Source organism: Apteryx mantelli, chromosome 1, assembly GCF_036417845.1.
Source record: "Apteryx mantelli isolate bAptMan1 chromosome 1, bAptMan1.hap1, whole genome shotgun sequence".
NCBI lineage: Eukaryota > Metazoa > Chordata > Aves > Apterygiformes > Apterygidae > Apteryx > Apteryx mantelli.
This window is the reverse complement of record NC_089978.1, coordinates 84763575-84786680: the sequence shown is the minus strand read 5'-3', so window position 1 is coordinate 84786680 and position 23106 is coordinate 84763575. Positions and strand designations below refer to the sequence as shown.

The 23106-nt window shown below is 40.7% G+C and overlaps 1 protein-coding gene across 3 annotated transcripts in view; it reads left to right on the top strand.

Moving 5' to 3' along the window:
- GPM6B (glycoprotein M6B) overlaps nt 1-23106 on the top strand; it is a 118935-nt gene that overhangs the window by 74814 nt on the left and 21015 nt on the right. For 2 of the 3 annotated variants that reach the window (XM_013951456.2, XM_013951463.2), the window contains exon 1: nt 15727-15841. The exons of the other annotated variant lie outside the window; for it this stretch is intronic. In XM_013951456.2, the coding sequence (XP_013806910.1) occupies nt 15739-15841 (103 nt within the window). In that variant the 5' untranslated portion in view covers nt 15727-15738. Of the gene's footprint in view, nt 1-15726; nt 15842-23106 lie in introns of those variants that run through there. 3 annotated transcript variants of the gene reach the window in all.

The following is a 23106-nucleotide window of genomic DNA, read 5'->3' as shown; positions in this document are numbered from 1 at the left end:
GAAACCAGAATGTTCTGTAACAGCGAAACAGTTACAGTAACAATGACTTAAAAGCTGCTAAGACTTTGAACACTGAATTTCAGTACCTTGCACCAATTGTTATTTTAATGCTTTCTTTACATCAACATTTTGCTTCCAGGTTACATGGGCTTTCCTAAAATATTGACACACAATTGGCCAATAATCCATGGGTGGCTGCTAGACCTGTTGACATCTGAGACTGGTGTTGGTGGGGCCTTTCACCCTGCGGTGGCTAGGTGAGCAGATAGCTGGGCTTGTGGAGCGGTGCTATCGCAACATGGTTTAGCTCTGCTGGAGAATTCCCACGCAGCTTGGGATAACTCAGTTCTCTGCCTCTCCTCCTCCATCTGTGAGTGGCACAGGTGAAGCTGTGCTCTGCTGGAGTCATTGGAGAGCTCCCTCAGTGCTCTGAAACCTGCAGCTGGAAGAGACTGCAGAACTGTGATGTGTTCGTTTATGCTTTCACTGTCAAATAAGACTTATTACATGGCTCTGTAAATTAATTTTTACTCTTTGTTGTGGTTCTGATTAAACTGATTGGGTTTTCTGATCACTAAAAATATGTATATAATTATATACATGTTTTCTGCTTATATATAAATCTGTATATACATATATGTTTTCTTCATATACAGATGTGTTTGTGTGTGTGTATGTATGTGATATATGCATGATATCCCTCAGGAGACCCAAGAAGTATTTTCACCTCTGTCTCCCCACACCCCTCCAGTGTGGGATACTTTTTTATAATGAGCACCTCTGGTTGCTTTTTGGGGAGCAGTAAGGTTTTATACTTCTTTATATTGCCCTGCTTTTTCCATGCTTTGTGAAAAGACTGGACTGAAGCCAAGACTGAAGAACAAAATGAGCACTGAATAGATGAGAGATTGTAGGTGGGATGGTGAAGTCTATGCAAAGAGTGGGAGGGCAATTTTCAAAGTCAGAACTGGATGTAAAGTTGATATGGGATTATCTGATTAAATTCCACTTTGTGGAGTAGAAGAATAAGTCTGTGTCAAGGCTGAACTCACTGAAGTTTAGAGACATATATATGTATATGGATATATAAAATCCAGCAGGTAGCATCCCAATTCTGATGCCATCTCAAACTCCCATGTGCTTTGAAGCTAAGCAGCCTGATTAGCAGGAATGTGATGCCATTGCTGTCTTCTAAAATTCCAATAGAAATAGCTCTTAAGTTCTGCAAGTACAGGAGGTGCACATGTAGATTTGATAGCAAATGTGACATAAATATCTAGGATGATATTTCAGTATGTTCAAGTATTTAGGAATGCATGATAGTCTCCTGAGATGGCAGTAGACTTGGGCAAGCTAAGTAGGTTGGCTTGTCCATAAGTGCAGGATTTAGGGAAGGAAGGCAAAGGACCTTCAGCTTGTCAGTGTCCTGCTGCACTGCAGCGTTCTTACTGCTGAATGCTTGACCCCAAGCAGAGGGATGGAGAGATCAGCGAAAGAGCTGGCAACCTCCTCTGTTGCAAAGGTGTCATAGAGAGCAAAAAGGATGGTATATGAGCCAAAATCTAGACCCTAGCTCTTAAAATGATGGAGGAGTACATCTGTGTTTGAAGCACTGTTGAAGGGCTTCATACATTAGTCACGTATGTGAGGAGGTTACAGTTGCATGGACAGAAAATGTATATATGTTTGGATAACTCAAAGCCTTGTATTGCTGTATAATTTTGAACTTAAAGCATTTAAAACTGGCCATCTGTTACACTTGTATGAAACTAAATATTGCCATAGAACATCCTGTGAGTTAAGCTGAAGTAGAAGCTGAAGAAGACCTTCAAGGCTGGCGTCCTATGTGTTGCTTGTTGAATGAAAGCTACTTCTGGTGGAGATGCTGGGGTTTCTTTGGGTTTGTTTTTCTTAGTCTCTTTCAGTCCAAGAAGGTCTCTGCTAAACCTTGTCAATGTGTAAATGTAAGGATGTGATTGCCTTTGTTTTCATTAGTTGTAGTAAAGTGCTCTGCAGACAAAGAATGAGTGGCTATGAGGTGGTAAATGTCCAACGTAATACAATTTGAAGTTCTATTACAGCAAGCAGTATGTTCTGCCAGAATCTATCTTCTCTTCAGAATATCCATTATATTTTTGTCTATTGGTTTTAAAAGTCCCATAGGAGAGAAGATTTTGCTGCTTCCTTTAGAGGCTTGTTTGATGTCAGGAAGTTTGCCTAAAATTTAGTCAGAATTTTCCCTTTCAGCTACATCCTCTTTTTATTATATTAAAGTGTTTTTTCCCTCCTTGATATTTATTTATACTTTGTAAATGTTTAGAGGTTGTTCCTCCTCTCTCTGAAATTTTCATTCAGCTTTTTTTTTTTAATATTGCTATATTCTTTCATGCTCTTTTAGCTGTAGTATGAATGGCCTCCGATTTGTCAGCTTGCTTCTGGTTGAGAATGCCAAGATCATGGCGCTACTCCAGGAGTGGTCGTGCTAGAGTGAAACAGGAGGTGTTGTTACTTCCATGTCAGTTTTAAATGTAGCCTACTTTATTTTCATTTTTATAACTTTTCTGCATAAGTCTTCAGCATGATTAATTGGCATTCCTTTGTTCTGTCAGTGCTCTGAATTATTTTCCCTATATCTATTCTTTAAATAATGTCCACAGTTCTTGCTCCTCAAAATCCCTTATTAAAGCCATTGCTTAGGAAATAGAGATAATATCTAAGATATTTTGTTAATTACTTCCGTGCTGTTGACTACATTTCTTAAGTACAAATGGACCTTTCAGCTGCTTAAGAACATCACTGACTTTAGTTTTCATTGTGACTTTTATTACAGCTTTTTGGACTATTTTCTTTGGTAGCTTTCACATCTCTACCATTTGATACTTTTTTGAGAATAAGACTTGATGAGACTCAGAGGCTTAGCTACTGAAGAACCCATATAGAAGCATCTGTTCATTCTTGTAACTTTTTTTTCCCCCTTTATGTTCCAAATAAAGGTTAGCCATCCGTGTATGTTCTGGATTCGGGCTGTTTATTGCTTATGATTCTTTCCAGTGGCCAAAACTGTTTTCTCATTAAATGAAGCCAATTACCCAAACTTTCCATATAAAGATATTTATGCTTATGATTTTTGCTATCTTAGGAATATCGTATTAGGTTGAGAGCAAGATGGAGTCTTCACTAAACTTTTGCAGTCCCTGGCTTTCCTCCCGTTTTGTTTTTTCAGCCTGTATTAAGTCCTCCAGAATGTGGCTTTTGCAGGTGGCCTATTAGGAGCATAAATATGACTGTAGAAGGCACCTGTGCCTGACAGTGATTGTTTTTTCAATTTAATGGGAACCTCAGATGTGCAAAGGCAGCAGGATTTGGTCTGAGATGTGAGCTGTTTCTTCAACTGCTCTTTCACTAAGAACAAACATTACGCCCGTACAAGAAGTTCTTAGAAAATGCTTTATAAATATTTGTCCCTTTCCAAAAAAAAGAGGAAAAAAAAAAAAGAGAGAGACTGCAATGGACTGATGCACTGTGGTCCAACTAGAATCTAGCAGGCCAGGCAGGGAAATGTATGAAACCTAACAACTGAATTATATCTATTTTGCTGCCTGCTTGCAGCCAGGCATTTACCTTGGCAGCAGTTATTGCTACCTTCACATGGCTTTATTAAGAAGGTCCCATGAGTGGCATCTTTACACAGTTAAGGTCTGCTCACCCTCCTGAACTACCTGCCTCAGCTAACTCAGTGATTTCCTTTGGTTGCAGAGATAATACTATCCATGCTTAAGCCTTTAATTTTGCCCTTTGCAGAGAAATCCAAGATTGAGATCTCTAAATAAAATGCACGCTCATATTTTTTAGTGGTTTGTATCTTGTATTGTGTTAAAAGTGCAGTTTTTCTACTGTTATTCATTCATGAGGATTATTACTTAGGATTTCATTTTTCAAGCAATTTAGTATTTCTGAAAGTGGGGTGCAGTTTTTTTTTTTTAACATGTTGTCATGCTTAGAATTTATCCATATTAGAAAATTTCCCTACTTTTGCATAAGTACTGAGAACGGGTTTTTTACTCACATCTAGGTAACTGGTCTAAACCTGATCTAAACATAAGCAATTATGTTGAGACATACCAAGTAGCTGCATGTACTGCATGTTCATTGTCTTGAAATTTCCTTAAAAGTGTATGCTATAAGCTGTCCTTAAAATTAATTATTTGGAATATATGTCAGTCTTATTTGAGGGATAGTCTCTGACTTTTACCTTCAAAGTCTCAAATTCGATTGGATAATCTCAAATTGTTCTTGAACTATGTGAGAACCCTCTTTATTACAGCTCTATGAAGACTTTGTAGAAATGGGAAAGTGTATTCATCTCTTTAAAGCTTCTAAAGAATTTTCTATAACTTATGGTAGAGCTCCTTAGCCTTCAGGAATATAAACTAGATTCAATGACATTAAAGACAGGCGGTTCAAAATGAATGGGCACATGAACAGAATTGGATTTGTAGTACTTTTTTTAACTTGTGCAATTTAACTACTTTACTTGAATGAGAAAAATAATTAAATATTTTTAAAAGCTAGATAAAATAGATTTTAAAATCTTTTTTTAAATCTATTTTGCAGTGAATATCACTTGGTCTGCCATGCCCTCACACACTCTGCTCCATTGGTTTTCTTCCTGGGGTTTGGCCATGGGCTTAGAGCTGTGCTTCCGCAGCAGAATCCCTCACTGCTCAAGCCCCACTCCTCATTTTCATTTTTATTTTCATCTGAAGATAGAACAGTGGGCTGAACTCCTGACACATAACTAGCCATCTTCCTTGGTCCCTGCTTATCTTAATCAGCCTGGCCTGTACAACAGGTGTTTGTTAAATATCAGTCTTTGAATTTTTTTTTTTTTTTTGTAATTTAAAATACTTTTCCAGTATTTTAAAAAGACAGCAGAGTAATTATAAAATTACTTCTGCCTTTGTGGCATTGTCTTTTGCTGTATTGTCATAGGCATAGATCTGATGTCTCCCTGGTTCATCACATATGATGAAAGGATAATTAGATAAATCTGATTAAGAAAGGGAGTGTTGGATGGGATAACTTGCTGGCTGAGATCTGTACTAGGTGCTCAAGAACAGCACTAGTGGGGTACTGAAGGAAATAGTGTATAGTTTATTCTATCTGCCGTGCTTATTAATGATGGGACAGAGGTGGGAGGTTAAGAAATGACCTAAGACAATAAGTAGCTACTTAAAACACATCATATTTTCCAGCAATCTGGAAAGCAGTGAGAAGTGGGGGAGAACGTCACTCTCACGCATCACTTAAAGCTTTTAGAGGATGATTTAGTAGGTAGAATGAATGCTTTTGAATAGTTTAGATCGATGGCTTCTAGAGTCTTCAGTTCAAGTTTGTGTGCAGTTTATGCTTTCTTATGGTATTGTATACTTATTTCCTCATTGGCTGCTTGGGGAGGGGGTTATCCTGGGAGAAAGTCATCTCCCCACCTGTTAGTTTTGTGTTAATAAAACATCTGCTCTAAAATCCTGAGCCCACCTAACAAAATCTACTTGCAGCCAGGAAAATATAGTCATTTGAATGAGTAGGTCTTGCTGAAACAGAGTGGAGTGATTCTTTAGTGGGTTTCCTCTGAGGACAATTTGTAACAAAAGGATCTGTCAAATATATTTTTTATATAAAAGAAAGGAAGTTCCAGATGATGTTTGTATTTTTTATATATTTCTATTGATAAATCTATTTTTATTATAACATCTTGGATTAGTTTTTGAATAGGCTTTCTGTAACTTGGGGTAGTGGGAAGTAAAGTTTCTACCTTTCAAACCTTTTAAACTTTTAGGCCTTTTAAAGTAAGCAAAACTCATTAAGAAAATTAACCTAAGGTATAGACTATCACAGCAGTGAGTAGAAATGCTGACAGAATAATGAGAAGTTCCAAGAGTCTCAAGAGATTTTAATGTCAGAAATAATCAACTGTTTTGACCAATGACTAAAATTTGTGCAAGTCGCAGCAAGTAGGGTGTGTTTACTATGTATTTTGAATTTTATCAATGTTACATGCAAGAAACTCTCTGTAGAGGACATTTTCTTTACATAACCATTACCCCAAATCTAAAGAAGTTCTTTCCTTTCTGATTGCAGGCTTTGAATGCCTTTTAGTAATGCATAAAACAGTATGACAAACATTATCACCTGTGATTTCACCTTTCAGCCTCTTCCTTGAAGGAGAATCATCTTTGCAGTACAAGGTCTTGTTTAAGCAGGGATTTTAATATGTGGATGGGCTGCTATGTCTGCACTGGAGAAAGAGCTTGGAGAAATATGCCTTGCACCTGGGTGCTGAGGTTTCTGCTGGTGCTGCTGATTCGATCAGCTGCAGGAGCCTGATCCACTACTTCACTTTGGTTCCTGAGGAAGCTTCATCTCCTCCACAGATTAACTTCCTCCTGCCTGTAAAAAGTCTGCTGTAATGAGAGTTTCAACTGCAGGCTTTGTCCTGGACTTTAAGAAAGCTTTTTAGGCATGAGCCTTACATCAAGTCTGTTGATGCTGTGATATGAAGTCTTAGGATCAGTGAGGAGTCCAAGACCTCTTCCCAGTAAAGCTGGGGCATGATACATTTGTTACTTTGCTCCAGGTGTTACTGCTCAAATGCTGCTGTGGTGACCATGGTGAGAGAAGTAGAACTGAGATTCATGTACTGATTTCTTGCAAGCAAAGGGGACTTTTGTGAAAGGTGGGATTTGGGTTTTCTGTTGCTTCTTGTCAGACACCTATAGAAATAAATTACAGCACAAAATCGGGGGTGTACTAACTTTAACCAGAAAAGGCTGCACTGCAGCTACAAATCTTTGGACTGCTTTCGTCTTCGCGCTCTCTTGGTTGGATCCATTATATGGAACATGGAGCATGCAGGTTTTAACATCTTCAGCATTTGCTGAATCCCCACTAGGCATCTTTGGTGTCTGCAAAATCAGCTGCGATAGCTAAGGCAGTGAAACCTGCCAGATTGCTAAATCCATTTTTCCAGGGTTGCTCCATCATGCGACACACAAAAGGGCTCTCTTTGGGCATGTCTGCCCTGTGCAGTGTGGCACACTGCGAGGCCACTGCAACACTCAGTGATAGGCAAGGTTAATGAGCCTCAGTACAGTGCCCCTAAATACGTCAGTTATGGTGGGTTTTGGAAGTTAAACAACACCTGTATGTGGCATTGCCCTGCTCAGTGGCTCTGCAGTACAAGGCTGCTCAGAGTGGGCTTGGGAACACCTCATGTCACCTCGCACTGTGCAGCAGAGGCATGTCCGGATTTGGTTGCCTACAGAGCCAGTTCAGAAAAGCCTTTTAGGTTGTGCTGAAGTCTGTCTGGATTTCGGGTAGTGATCAAACGTGTTTAACAGTAACTATGCACTCATTTTTAAACACGGGCTTAGGTCTCTAATGGCAGGCGTACTTATAAAAATCCAAGCCATGTTTTCTTAACCATTTTATCTTTCCAAGCGTTGCACATGCATTTCAGGTCACTTGGGCTTGTTTCCTTTCTGCTTGCTTGGATTTTTTGCCTTTTTTTTTTTTTTCTCCTGTGGCATGTACTAGTAAGAGAAAGAATTTAAATTTTCCCTATATGTGCCCACACTTACTTTTATGCTGCTTTCGTATGGGCTTTTGCCGTGTGTGAGCGGAACTTAGTCTGCAAAGAGAGCAAATAAACAGAGCAGCCCCGGTGCCTCCTCTCAGCTCCTTGAGAGAGCAGAGGGCATATGGAATAAATCAAAATGCAAAGCATAATAATAAGGTCCCATGGGAAAGGGAGCCTTGTGATTGTGCGTTGACATGCACTCTCCTTAGAGACGGCGCGCGGGGGGCTAGCTTCATAGCTGAGTCATACGACGGATGGGGGCTCCTTTCTTTCTCGCCTGCATCTCCCCTCCTGGTGTCGCAAATCCATTCACCGGCAAGAGAATTGATTAACATTCGCTGGGAGCCTTTGGAGAAAGTGAGAGAAAGGGAGCAAGGAGAACGTGCGAGGGGAAAGGGTGGCGCGCTGATTATGCCAGTCCCGGCGACATAGAAAGTTGGGACACAATCGACCACAGAATGGCTATTTTATAACCGGGGTCCTTGGTGACGTATGGCTGAACGTTTCCTGGCACAGATCTTTATGGACCAGTAAGCAGAGCGAAATTGAAGCTGACAAGACTTTTTGCGTTTTGGAAAGGACTGTAATCTACTGTAGTGAAGAACAGAGCCACTCAATCACTGCAGCTGTAAATGAGAGACGGAAGGGAGTAAGAAAGGAGGCAAAGAGAAAAAGTGTTTGCTGGGGGGGGAGGAGGGAGAGCATTTTTGGTGGATGGTATGAAGCCAGCCATGGAAACTGCAGCGGAGGAAAATGCAGAACAAAGCCAAGAGAAAAAAGGTACACAGAGGTCTAACAATAGCCTGTTTAAATCTTTTCATTGAGGGTGCTTAAAGAGGTTTAGGCCAGTTTTGTCACTTTTTAGAACAGCTCTTAAACAATTGTTACTGCATCTTCTAGCTTGCAGGCATCCTTTGCTGTATGGCTTGACAGCAAATTAACAGAGCAGCAATCTTTCTGTCTGGATGCGTGTATTTGCTCTGAACCTTTCCTAACCATACCAGAAATGCTTTTTGCCAAAGAAGCTTTATTACTGCTGCATCTTTGATAGATTTTTGGTAAATTTGGTTTAGAGATTGTGTGTGTGTGTGTGTGTGTGTGTGTCCTCTTCAAAGCCACAATGTGATATTTTCATTGAGACTGGCCGTGTAACAGAGCTTTGCAATGCAGTGTGGGAGACCTAGGTTATAATAACGTATCATAGATTATAATATCATGCAACCTTCATGTAGTTAGTTTGGTGCTAAATGCTCCTCTTAATTTTAAATCCCTTTTTATTTTCTCTGGTTTTGTCTGGCAAATTCTGTTTATAGAGAGCTCTGCCTATGCTATGATAAAGGAGACTAATCCAATGAGTTTTGCAACATTAGGCTTCAGGATATGTTAATCATCCAGAATTGCTACTTAATGGAGAAAACAATTCCATGCTAACTGCTCTGAGATGAGAAAATGGCAGTGCAGCAGGAGAGGTACTTCATTAATCCCAGCATTTCAAGTGATTTATTTGGTGTGGAGTGCTGAACTTCTGAGAGTAAATTTGGCTGCCAGAGGACTGTTATGTTTCTGCATCATATAATTTATGTCAAATAAATGATCCTCATTTGTATAACAGGTTGTTGTACAAATCGTAACAATAATTTTGGTTAAATTATACAGCAGTAACAAAATTATTAAAATTTCTCCTGCCATTTTACATCATTCATGGTTTATCTTTGAACCTGTTGTGTATCATTTATAAGCAATTTTAGTATCTTGTAGGTATACGCAGCTAATATATTTCACTAAGTAGCATGGTTTTATTTATTTTTGAACTATTCAAATATGTACATAATGAAAATGTCCAGTACCAGCTTTTGTTTTCCTACTTTGAATCTGATTCTTCCTACCTGCTTTGTATAATTCAAACCTAGCTTCAGTTTCAAGTAAATGAAATTTGTCAAGTGATTAGACATAGTACTACGTAATCCCTTAGGGATTTTGCAAAAAGAGTTCCACTGATGAGAGATTAAATTCTGAAAGCCATTAGCGTATGTAGGCAATAAGCCACCTCACTGCAGATTTTGAGCAATTAATGTACAAAATGTCCTAAATACCTTGATTTTAAAACCACCTTGATCTCTTTGATGGCTCTTTAAAATTTCAGTATTTTTTTCTTCTGTTTGGTGAGTATCTTTTAAACTGATAAAATTAATGTGCCATAAACACTTAACAAAGTTATTTGTATGCGTTAGCAGCTGTGCAAAACAAAAGGAGTTACTGAGCGTATTGGTGATGAGTTTATAGTGTCCCTTTTTATTTTGGCAAGGATGAAAGCACAACACGTGGAGAATGTCCAGAACTGTAAATCTGTTATCCAAGTCAAAGTGGTTGATCTGCTATTTTCATAGGAAGCAAACGGGGGAACGTCAGATCTTAATTTTACCACAGTTTCCTGGCTTTCCTGTGATGATTTTATCCTTTGGACATGTCACATAGATGTGTGCCTGTAGCACATTGTTCTTGACAGTTCCTTAATTTCCGAAAGTAACACATGGCCTCTCACATTATGGTCTCTATTTCCATTCAGTTATATTCCAAATGTGTTTCACAGCACGTTAGAAATACGGAAAGCTGAAACACTCAATTTTGCTTTATTTTCAATAGCAAGTCCAGATCTGTTTGCATAGTTCCTGCTATGAAGTGGTGCTGTAGGAGGCATATTCAGATTTGTCCACTGGGGAGGGGGGACAGATTTTCAAAAGTGCTAAGAGTTTATAGAACAGTCAGGTTTTTAGATGGGCTCAGCAGGCATCAGGTAGCGCAGTGAAATGGCAGGGGTCTTCAAAAGGGCTCTTCAGCAACAGCTTTCACAGAGGAAAAATGGGCTTTTTTGCTGTGTGAAGAAACTTCCTGGAAAATGTTGCCACTTTGTCTGGATATGTAAAATGGCAGCTGGCCCCTTCACAAACTCTGTTCCCAGCCTTGATCCCCTCGTTGTTTAGACTTACATGTTTGCTAGGCTTGTAAAATTTGCTTCCTCTAAAATCACACCTGAACTTAGTGTAATAGTTGGCCTTTATAAAGTGTCCCAGATCCGGTGACAGGAAGGCAGCTATGACAGCTTGAAGCAACCGAAGATCTACCCTAAAGTATTTGAACTCTGCCTTCCAGGAACGAATTGCAAAGGCAAAGGAGATGCAACAGAGCAAAGTCAGAGGGAGGCTGGGGGATGTGTTTGTTGCTTTTTCCCAGGTCCTCTGACTTACTCTGTTAACCTAAAACAAATACTGAACAAGAAAAGATCCTGAGCATTTCCCTTTGGGTATTCATATTCATACACAGGAGGTTTTGCACTGCAAAGTTCTGGACAAAGTACCTGCACTTAACTATTAGCATATGTACTTTTCAGCTAAGAGGGTTTATTATTATTATTGTTATTATTATTTAGGATGAGCAGTGAGAGTTAGAGCATCTAATAATGCGTCAGAACTGAACAGTGGGGTCACATAGGTACTGGTTTATGTTTCCTATACCTGTGGCAAATGTGGAAGGCCGCTCTTTTGGACTGCAATATAGTGGAGACAATTTACACGAGCTACTGTGCTTTATGAATATTTACTGATTGATAAATGAAGATGCTTAATCTTATTTACATTCCAAAGTTCACTAAATTGTAGGTGAATTCCAGTTTTATATTTTCATAGGGTTTTTTCCCCTAAGTTCCCCTGCCTGTTTCAGGCAACGTTATTGCCCAGCTGTTGGATTTGTGTTTATCAGTCCTGTGTTTCTCTGCACCCAGATGAGTGGCTGCTGCCCCAGTTTTTTAATTGGAAATTGAACAACACCCATGTTGATGGAGATAAGAAATGTTAGCTTTATGTTACATATCAGCAGCTCTTATCAGAGGAGAACACCATGAGCAGAGCTCAAGCAAAATGTTTAGCAGATACTTTACAGGGCTGCAGGACAGATTGGATGTGTCTTAAAGACGAATGTTTACAAATTATTACAAATGACAGGGTTTATCTTGCAGGTATTAAATTAAAGCAAAACGTGAGGTCTGGGCAGGCAGATTTACTGAGGTGGAACAAATAAGAAAAACGAAATGTCGTTTTGCATCAGCAATGAAGGATTTAGGTCCTGATACACATTAACAGAGACAGAAAGTTTCCCTTTACATTTAACTAAGAGAAATACTACCAAGTTATAAAATTCGGAAAAAAAAAATCACTGTGGATGACCATGGAAATTAGACATGGAAGCATGGAAGAAAGCCATAATACTAGGATATAGTTTCCTTGTGTGAATGCATATGATGTTCAAATTGCATATGCAGTACTCAGGAATAATGAAAAACAGCCTGAACAGCAGTACTAAAAGTTCACTTTGACTCAGTGTTCCCCAAGAACGTATTCTTGGTGGAAGGAGACCTTATGCTTGGGAACAGCTGTGAGCTTTGATTATTATTTTCTTAATATATGAAGAGATGTTTCAAATTCTAAACTCTAAATAGACAAGTATATACTAGTCAAAAATAGAAAGAAAATACTTCTCTTAAACATAACTGTACAACTGTGTGAGATAGTATAAAAAAGTTGCCGAATTGTGAACTCAGGAGTGAATTGATGTGCTACAGTTAATATCAGTAAGTGAAGTTCTTTTATGCAATGAACTTATGCAAATTTTGATGCATCAGAGAGAGATGCATTGTTCATTTTAGCAAATTGAAAAAAAAGTCTTTCTTATATATATATTATGCTTATTAGCCAAATTTTTCAAACATAGTCCCCTGCTGTTAGGCTCCCACAGTGATTTCAGAGCTGTCAAGCTGTTTAAAGGTTTTTAATGTGCTGCATATATATATTTTTTTCTGCTTCAAGCAATTTGTTGTTATTTTAGATCTCCTGAAAGTAATACTGCTTTAAGTTCCTGAAGAATATAACTCTAGGAAGAGAATGTTAGAGGTCCAGCCCAGGAGGAATCTGGGACACGCTATATTCCAGGGATAATAAGTTGGCAGGCTTTAGTGATTTAGCTTTTAATGAATAGGGTTTGGTTTCTAAATGGGGGGGAGCACTTAGTGAACGTACTCATACTTGTCTAAATGACCGCATGAAAGCAGAAAACCTAGACATATGTGCCACAGGGGAAAAAAACCCAGATGGCCCTGTATATGCACAACAGACGATGCAGGGGGAGAGAGGAGCAAAGTATTTAAAGAGAGGGGTGCTGGAGGAGGGGAGAGAAAAGAGGGGCAAGGGAGCAGGGCAACCTCATTTGGTTACAGTAACCTTTCCCTATTATCTGGCCAGCCTTGCTCCTAGCGTAGTATTTATCAACAGATTATCAGATCATCAATGACCAAATGATAACCCTCGCCCCGCTTCCATGAACTGTTGCACTGTTTCATCAGCTGTGACAGATGAAAGTCATAACAGTTTGTTTCCTCTAAAACCATACGCTAAAGACAGCAAGAGTGAGGATGCTGGATACAGGGAATTTTATTGCAGGCTTTCAAGATGATTCATCCACAGTGAATATTGAGCACCACAATTGCCATCAACATGCCTGTGTTGTGTGACATAAAAACATTGTCATCTTGTAGCTGCTGTGTCTCTACGGCATCAAGTTCAACCTGGTTCAGAAATGTGACATCCAGAAAGGATGGAGAGAGGTTTATGGGCTTGGCTGTACATGAAGATTATCATAAACAAGACCTAGAAGTGTGATTTGTTACACTGTTGGAGTTAGTCCTCCAAAAAGCAAAATATAAAGAAGTAATTTAAACTTAGTTCATTTCCTAAATATTTGGGGTATGGAGTTAAAATCTAATTTCTCCATATTGTATGTAGTAGTTGTTACTGCCACTGAAACCTGTGGGGCTTCTGACTTGACTGTCATTTTTGCATGAGTGGACCTACATGAATCTCAAAGCAGGACCCAATTAAGTCAGCAAAAAGATCATCTTTGACTTCAGAGGTCCTTTCAGAAATTCAGTAAAGTCCGTAAAACAGCCAGTTGCTAAATAATTCTTTGCAAAGAAATGGAAAAACCATGAGATTCCTTAAGGAACCTGAATCATCTTTTAATGAAAGACATCCTCTTTTTGCAAATCCAGAAATGTCTGATTAAACAAACTTCACAGAATATTTTAACTTACAGAAATGATGCTACGAAATTTTCATGCTAACTCCATATTTCAGGATTTGATGTTTGTCCCACAGCAGACAGTGACTTCACCGGCATCCCCCATGGGCTAAGGAACAAAGGCAGCTGCCTGCTCTGCTTTGAGCCACTGTTTTTTGTAGCTGCTGCAGGAGAAATCTTGAATTGTGGGTTCAGGCATGGTAGGATAAAATCCATTTGGTAGCATAGGCCAAGGGATTTGTCAATTTGCTGCTGCAATGCCAGTGAAGAATTTCTTTCCTTCTCTAGAATTTTTTTGTAGCTGGGTATTTTTTATTGCCGGGGAGGGAGGTGGACAGGTAGCATGTGATACTAGCAAGCAATTCTGTTATTTTCCATTTTGTTTCAAATTCAATTATTATAGTGATTTTTGTGATTTCATAAACAGGATTGTTCCTGTGTTAGCAGAAGATGAAATCATTACAGAAGTTTTCTTGAGCTTGCACAGTCATTTTGGAATCATGCCTCCTAATGTTTTGAATTTGATTGCATTTTTAAGATGTAGAATTTGCCCGTTCTAAAAGAAGTGCAAGTTATACAAAGCAGAATAATTTCTTTTAGGAGAAAAGTATACTACCTGATGCCTGCTTGATGATTTGTGCATGAACCGCAAAGAGGGGAAAAATATCAAGCCACAAAGTATCCTTTAAAGAACCATTGACATTAAGTTTGTATCAGCCCAAAGGTTTGTTTTAATATTGGCATTCATTCATCCGTGTAGGAGATGAATGAATTCTTGTCTCAAACCACTAGATCCAATATTTGGACTTGAGGCCAAGATTCTTCCCTTCCAACCTGTGTAAGTGTACTGTGCTGAACTTGCTATAGCAGCAGTAGAAAAACAACATGAGAGAAGGAACAGATCCAGGAACTTCCTAACTTCTGGCAGAACAAAAATTTATGGCATTCCTATTTTGTCCCCCTACCATGGCCAGAAATTTGTTGCTGATCTAGTTTATAATAAATTGCTTTTTTAACACCGTAACCTTCGCTTCATCCACCTGCCAAAATGCTGCTAAGTCAAATTTATTTTGGCCAGAGGTAACAGTTCCTTTTTCATTTAACTGCTGCGGAGCGGGACTCGATGCGTTTTAAATAATGATCTATCTTGCCCTGACAGCCTGACAATCCCATAGCGGTGCCGAGGGGGGAAAATGTTGATTCAGAAGAGGGTTGATGTTGTTTTGCCAATGGTTTCTTTCATAGAGCTCAGGAGCATTTAAGCTTTGAAGTTCTTTGCTGATGAATTTACAGATCAGAATGTATTTTGTGCACGATATATCACTATTGAACTTTGTCTGTACCTTGAAAAGATAAGGAGAAAGAGGATAACTACTCGTTCATTGTAAGCCTGGAGTAAGTCTATTTTAATGTTTGGTCCAGATTTTTGCAAAATGAACAGCTTTTGAACAGCAAAATGAACACAACTTTTTTTTTTTTTAATATAAGAAACTAACAGAGCAAACTTGTGTGTTGAGCTTATCTCTACATCTGATAACAATCATTTTCTTTGTTAGATTTAGGTTATTTTAAAAAACAGTTATTTGTTTTCCACAACTTTGTCTTCCTTAACTTCTAGAGTGGAACTCCTTGCTGCGAAAGAAGAGGGGAAGAAGTGAGAGTGGGTGGGGGGAAGGAAGAGGGAATGATCAGCAGCTGTAAGAGTCCTTTCCTATGTGTTTAATTCAAAGCCTAGATGGAGCTTTAAGTATTCAGCCTTTCTTAATAGTTGTACCAACATTACCCTGTTGGTTGTCTTCCCCCCCACCCCTTCTCTTGGTTTGGTAGTTATATTGTTTTGGTTATGAGACTTCGGCATATTTTTCTGGGCTCTTATTTTTTAAGTTAAATGACTAAAAGTACTGAACTAAAAAATTTTGCTGGTGACACTGACTTTTTACCACCTAAAATTGGCAGTGATCACCAGACCAGAAATGGAAATTGGCAGGTACCACTGGATGTACAGGAGTTCAAGGCCACACCGGTACCATCATGTGCCAGCATTGAGAGGCAATATTAGTCCTTTGGGGATTCAAGGTAAATAAAGGGCTGGGTAAAATTGAAATGGAGAGTTCAGAAGTGGTAGCATAAACCTAATGCTTTGCAATAGTCCTAACAATATAAAGTAAATGTTCTTCTGTTCTTGTTTTGTTTGTTAAAGCTGTAAGGAGTCTAGTTTTTTCATATGAATACTTGACATAAATATAAATTTTGTCATTAATGCTTGAAAGACAGTAATGTGTAGTGAGGGGCACCTTCCTTTTAACTCTGCTGCCCAATAGTTTCAAAACTGTCTACAGATGAGACAGCGTAGTTTGGGTTTTGTATGCAGATGAACCAATCAAACTGATGAGCCACTGGGCTACAAATGGAGTAACTGCCACTAAACCAGTGACAGCACATGAGATATACTGGAGCGCCTACAAAATGCTTCCCCAGACAAAATGCTCTGGTTTTGTTTGCTTTTTTCTTCATTTGCTAGAAACAGTAATGTCTATATGTATGTCATATTTTAAACAAATATTTAAGCTGATGTTTTAAAAGTGATTGGTGGTTCCCCATGCCTGTCCTTTTTTTAATCTGACTTCAGTCTTAAAAGGATCTTTGTTTTCTGGAAGCTTCAGTTTAAGAATTTGGGGGCAATTTAGGTTTGAAGCATCTGAAATCAAGCACACTACTGATTGCTTTGGAAAGCTCCAGTCTAACTGAGGGTTAACACAAGGAAAGATATAAATGCACAAAGATAGCATTTATACCTAATTCTACCAGCAATCCTCTTCGCTTTATGAAGCTGATTGACTGAAGTCTGCTTGACAAGTTGTTTGCTGGAGATTTCTACCTCCGCATCAGAGATTTTAACAGTTATTGCAGGGAAATATTCACCAAGCTTTCTGCTTAATCCTTCCCCTTTATGTTACATTTTCACCCATGTTTGCTCTTTAGGATTCAAATGTTTAGGTATTTGATAATAGCATTTCTCAGCAATTTCCTTTTTTGGTTTTCTTTGCAAATCCACAGGTTGCAAATCATGATCCTCACCTCCCACCTTCAATATCAATATTCGTTTTGGCCATGTTTTATGATATATGACCAGATGACAGACTTGGGGTTGCCAGAAGACATTCCAAAACTTCATTCAGGCACCTGAGAGGAAAATGCTTGTTAAATTGGTGGATGTGGGATATTTTCTACAAGGGAAAAATGTTCCAGGAATGGGAAGGAGTGATAGATTATGAATGCTGCCTTCCTGGCCTGAGAGGGACATGGAGGCAGTGGGCCAGGTGCCTGGTTATCGGTGTCTTGTGCCACATCAGCTGCCTCAGTGATGAGACATGTCCATATGTGCTGGCATGGATGAGCCAGGGTGTCGAGATCTGCAGCCTTCTGTTGCAGCACCTGGGAGTCTGGCACCTAAAATGGTGCTAGAAGCCTCTGTTTTAGGCAACTGAGCTCAACGCAGGTTGATTGGGAAGAAGCTTTCTGAAATGACATGCAGGTAAATGTGATGCCTTATCATGGAGGAGTTGAAGATGAAAGGGTTCTTGCTGCTTATCAAAAAAAAAAAAAGATAGAAAGCAGAGGTGCCAATTCAAAGCAAGATGGCTGCATTTAAAGAAAATAAAACATTTCTAGGCAGTAACAAAACTGCTCTGAACAGGTCTTGAGTAAGAACAATCTGCCAGAGGTGGATTAGCCACAGTGAAAATACTGGTCTCTGCTCCTTTCCCTTAGAACTGAGGGAAAATGTTACTTTAATGACAACCCAAGTCATAACTATAATATACCTCACTTCAGCACTGGCATACTTCTCCCCAGTGCTGGATGGCATTGGCTATTATACTGAGATAAACTCTTGGTTCCTTTGACACATCACATTATTTCTGGGGTGCCTTTGCATTGTGAATATTTACCTCCTCTGTCAGTGTCAGAACGGACATTATTAGGAAAGCGACTTTAAGGCACTCCTCTTGGCCAAGCCAACCTGTTCTCATAGATCTCAGCATATGACATGATTTCTCTTGCCCATTTTAAGCTTTAGTACAGCACTTAAGCAATAAGGCTGGATTAACCTGGAGACAGTGTATGATACTGTGTCACTGCTGTGGTTGAGACAAGGCATCTTCAGAACACAGGCAAGCTTAATGAGCCTTTCAAAGGGCTGGAAGCTGTTTTCCCCGGGAAGTAAAGTAGCATTTCCTGCTTTAGAAAGAGTAATTTAGAAATGGTTGTTTAACTTAAGCTTAACTGTAGACATTCTTCCAGGTGAACTGGGTACTGTTTGCTTTATGGGAATCTTTTTCTTAAATTACTTCCCCAGACTTTGGGAGATGTTTCAGCTCTGTTTTAGGAAGACGTAAGAACACAGAATATCCCATTGAAACAGCCTGCTCCTTTATTAAAACAGGCTTAAATTTTGAAAATAACGTGGTGGGGAATCAACTGGCAAATACGTACATGAAAGCTATTACCATGCAAAGGACTTTAGTTGTTGTGGCTCAAGTTTCTTACCACTTCTCTTGTTCCATAGTTGGGTAAACTATCTCTAAAGATCTCGGTAGTTTTAATGATCTCTGAAATGGAGAATTTACCTTTTGAATCTTAGATCCGCTAAGCTAAAATCCCCCCCACCCATACTTTTTTTGCCCTTAGCTCTAGGGAGAGAGGAGTTGTGTTTTTGTTTGCTTCTTTGTAGCTAGGGAGGAGTCAACTGGGGAAGCAGTCAGTAGCTGTGGCCAAGATCCAGTGTGACAAAAATCTTATTCTCCCTTTGAATACTGAAGGCTGATGGATTATGAGGTGAGTTACAGCTGCCAGAAAGGTGGATCTCAAATTAACAACTCCAGTTTTTCAGGTAAGAGACTAACCTTTGATTAAAATAAAATCAGCTCTAAAAATGGCACTTTTTTTTTCCAAGTAGAAGTGAGTCTGGATGATGATTTAATCAAGGGAGCTGAAATATTCCTCCAGAAGCATCTAGAGAAATGCTGAAGTAACTCATGGGGTTTGAGTGCTCAGGGACTTTTGTACATCTCCCAGTGAATTTGCCTGAATCTTGAGGCATTTGCAGTCTGCCCATCAGTTCATTTGTTGTACCTGTTTGGCTTGAGCACGTCCAAAAGGATCACCTGGGCTGGCACCTACTGAAGTAGTGGGCAGAAATTCTTGCATGTCGACCTCTTGACTGCTTCTCCAAGAAAGCAGAAGTAGACAAACCAAGGGGAGAGAGGTCTGAGAGAGGGTGAAAAGGAGCAATAGCTGCAGGCATTTTAAGCAGTGAGTTGTGTATGCGTCAGTTGAGTTACAGCCATAGTCTGGACGAGAGACTGCCCTTGCCTGTGGAAAGTGTTTGCACTTTGAGCTCTGCATATAGATGAGCCCTTCCACATGCTCAGTGTGTGCAAGAGTCCCAGAAGCTAATTTGGGTAGTAAAACACTAGAACAAGTCTCCAGGAGGAGTAATGCCAAAGCTTGTATTGGTACTACTTGAGCTATTCCTTATGCAAAAAGTCTTATTTAAATCATCTTAATACTTTTTTTTTCCCCAGAAGTAACTGAACAACTAGAAAATACCCATCCTCAAGGGGTGCCATATATACCTGTCCAAAGGAAGGCCTTTTTGCAAACCAAAAATTAAAAAGCTTTCTTCTGGCACAGTTTGCACTATTTCATGGGCAGAGAGTAGAACAGAGAAGACACAAATTAAAATAAACAATGTTTTGCCTGACCTTTGTCCAAGTTGATAAAGCTGGACAAGAGAATCGCTCTTTTTCTGCAGTCTTATGGGGCAGCAGTGCTCTTGACATACAAGTGTTGATTCTTGCTCTTTCGCAGCAAACAGCCCAGGATAGCTCGCATGACTGGAGTGCTGTCATGGATGGCTACGTGCTTTTTAGGAAAGACAGGCCAGGAAAGCAAGGTGGTGGAGTTGCTCTTTATGTGAGAGAGCAACTGGAATGTATTGAGCTGTGCCTAGGGGTGGATGAAGAGCGAGTCGAGAGCTTATGGGTAAGGATCAAAGGGCAGGCTAATAGAGGTGACACTGTTGTGGGTGTTTACTACAGGCCACCTGATCAGGATGAGGAAGTTGATGAGGCCTTCTACAGACAGCTTGAAGTAGCCTCACGATCCCAGGCCCTGGTTCTCATGGGGGACTTCAACCACCCCGATATCTGCTGGAAAGACAACACAGCTAGGCACAAACAGTCCTGGAGATTCCTGCAGAGCATTGGTGACAACTTCTTGACCCAGGTGGTGGAGGAGCCAACAAGGAGAGGTGTGCTGCTGGACCTCGTACTAACAAACAAAGAAGGACTGGTGGAAGATGTGAAGGTTGGGGGCTGCCTTGGCTGCAGTGACCATGAGATGGTGGAGTTCAGGATCCTGCGAGGAGGCAGCAGGGCACCAAGTAGGATCGCAACCCTGGACTTCAGGAGAGCAAACTTTGTCCTCTTCAGGGACCTACTTGGAGGAATCCCATGGGTGAGGGCCCTGGAAGGAAGGAGTGTTCAAGAGAGTTGGTTAATATTCAAACATCACTTCCTCCAGGCTCAAGAGCGGTGCATCCCTATGAGTAGGAAGTCAAGCAAAGGAGGTAGGAGACCTGCATGGATGAGCAAGGAGCTCCTGGCAAAACTCAAGCAGAAGAAGGAAGTATACAGAAAGTGGAAAGGGGGACAGGCCACTTGGGATGAATATAGGAATGTTGTCAGAGTATGCAGGGATGCGACGAGGAAGGCTAAGGCCCGTTTGGAATTAAATCTGGCTAGAGATGTCAAGGACAACAAGAAGGGCTTCTTCAAATACATCAGCAGCAAGAGGAAGACTAGGGAAAATGTGGGCCCTTTGCTGAATGGGGTGGGTGCCCTGGTGACGAAGGATGCAGAGAAGGCAGAGTTACTGAATGCCGCCTTTGCTTCAGTCTTTACTGCTCAGGCCAGCCCTCAGGAACCCCAGACCCTGGAGGCAAGAGAGAAAGTCTGGAGAGAGGAAGACTTTCCCTTGGTGGAGGAGGAGTGGGTTAGAGATCATTTAAGCAAACTTGACACCCACAAATCCATGGGCCCCGATGGGATGCACCCACGAGTGCTGAGGGAGCTGGCGGACATTATTGCTAAGCCACTCTCCATCATCTTTGAAAGGTCATGGAGAACAGGAGAGGTGCCCGAGGACTGGAAGAAAGCCAATGTCACCCCAGTCTTTAAAAAGGGCAAGAAGGAGGACCCAGGGAACTACAGGCCAGTCAGCCTCACCTGCATCCCTCGAAAGGTGATGGAGCAGCTCATCCTGGAAGCCATTTCCACGCATGTGGAGGAAAAGAAGGTGATCAGGAGTAGTCAGCATGGCTTCACCAAGGGGAAATCATGCCTAACCAATCTGATAGCCTTCTATGATGGAATGACTGGCTGGGTAGATGAGGGGAGAGCAGTGGATGTTGTCTACCTAGACTTCAGCAAGGCTTTTGACACTGTCTCCCATAGCATCCTCATAGACAAGCTCAGGAAGTGTGGGTTAGATGAGTGGACAGTGAGGTGGATTGAGAACTGGCTGATTGGCAGAGCTCAGAGGGTTGTGCTCAGTGGCACAGAGTCTAGTTGGAGGCCTGTAGCTAGCGGTGTCCCCCAGGGGTCAGTCCTGGGTCCAGTCTTGTTCAACTTCTTCGTCAATGACCTGGATGAAGGCACAGAGTGCACCCTCAGCAAGTTTGCTGACGATACAAAACTGGGAGGAGTGGCCGATATGCCAGAGGGCTGTGCTGCCATTCAAAGAGACCTGGACAGGCTGGAGAGGTGGGCAGAGAGGAACCTCATGAAATTCAACAAAGGGAAGTGCAGGGTCCTGCACCTGGGGAGGAATAACCCCATGCAGCAGTACAGGTTGGGGGTTGACCTGCTGGAAAGCAGCTCTGCGGAGAAGGACCTGGGAGTGCTGGTGGACACCAAGTTAAGTATGAGGCAGCAATGTGCCCTTGTGGCCAAGAAGGCCAATGGTATCCTGGGGTGCATCAGAAAGAGTGTTGCCAGCAGGTCGAGGGAGGTGATTCTCCCCCTCTACTCAGCCCTGGTGAGGCCACATCTGGAGTACTGCGTCCAGTTCTGGGCTCCCCAGTACAAGAGGGATGTGGCACTACTGGAGCAAGTCCAGCGAAGGGCCACAAAGATGATTAGGGGACTGGAGCATCTTTCTTAGGAGGAAAGGCTGAGAGAGCTTGGCCTGTTTAGCTTGGAGAAGAGAAGGCTGAGAGGAGATCTTATCAATGTGTACAAGTATCTGAAGGGAGGGTGTCGAGAGGATGGGGCCAGACTCTTTTCAGTGGTGCCGAGCGACAGGACACGAGGCAATGGGCACAAACTGAAACACAGACAATTCCATCTGAACATGAGGAAAAACTTCTTCACTGTGAGGGTGACAGAGCACTGGCACAGGTTGCCCCGAGAGGTGGTGGAGTCTCCTTCTCTGGAGATATTCAAAATGCGCCTGGATGCAATCCTGTGCAATGTGCTCTAGGTGACCCTGCTTGAGCAGGGGGGTTGGACTAGATGATCTCCAGAGGTCCCTTCCAACCTCTGTGATTCTGTGATTCTGTGATTCTGTGATAGGTGCTTCCAATAAGCATGAATGTGGTGGTTCATATTTTCTAGATTGTACTGTCTGAAAAAAGATGCCTTCAGAACACCTGTGAACTTGATGAGCCTTGCGGAAGGCTAGGGATTATATAAATGGGAGAGTGCGTTTTTCAATGAATTGAAGAAGATAGATTAAATAAGGCCTGTAAAACACCATTCTGATCCAGATCTGTCCTGGCACTAAACAGATCTTAGAATTTAACCTGCTGATTCCTGCAGTGGAGATGCTTATTTTTTTCTATAAGAAATGACAGTTTTGGACTGAGATTTGATGGTAAAAGGGGGATATATTTACTGCTGTTCTTAGAATCTTCTCTGTGTCATTTAATAGCATCCAGAAGAGAGAATTCTTGCTTTGTAAAATAGCTTTTTCTCCATTTTGAGTGTCTCTTTCTTTTCTTCTTAGTGAAAGAAAAAATTTTAGCCCTTTCTGTTGATGAACATTGATAGCCTCTGCAAGGATTTTTTTTTTATTATTAACTGTTTTAAAAAAAATGCACTTAATCCTATGTTTACTGTATTTTTGCTGGAGCTGTCAGGAGCAGTTTATTATCTTTATTCATATAGTACCACAGAGATACCTAGTGTTTTGTAGACTTTAAAAAGGGGTCTGCTAATGCAGGTTTCTGTTTCTGAAATGCTTGTTTTTACTGTGTACCAGTCTTTCTGGTTTCTCTG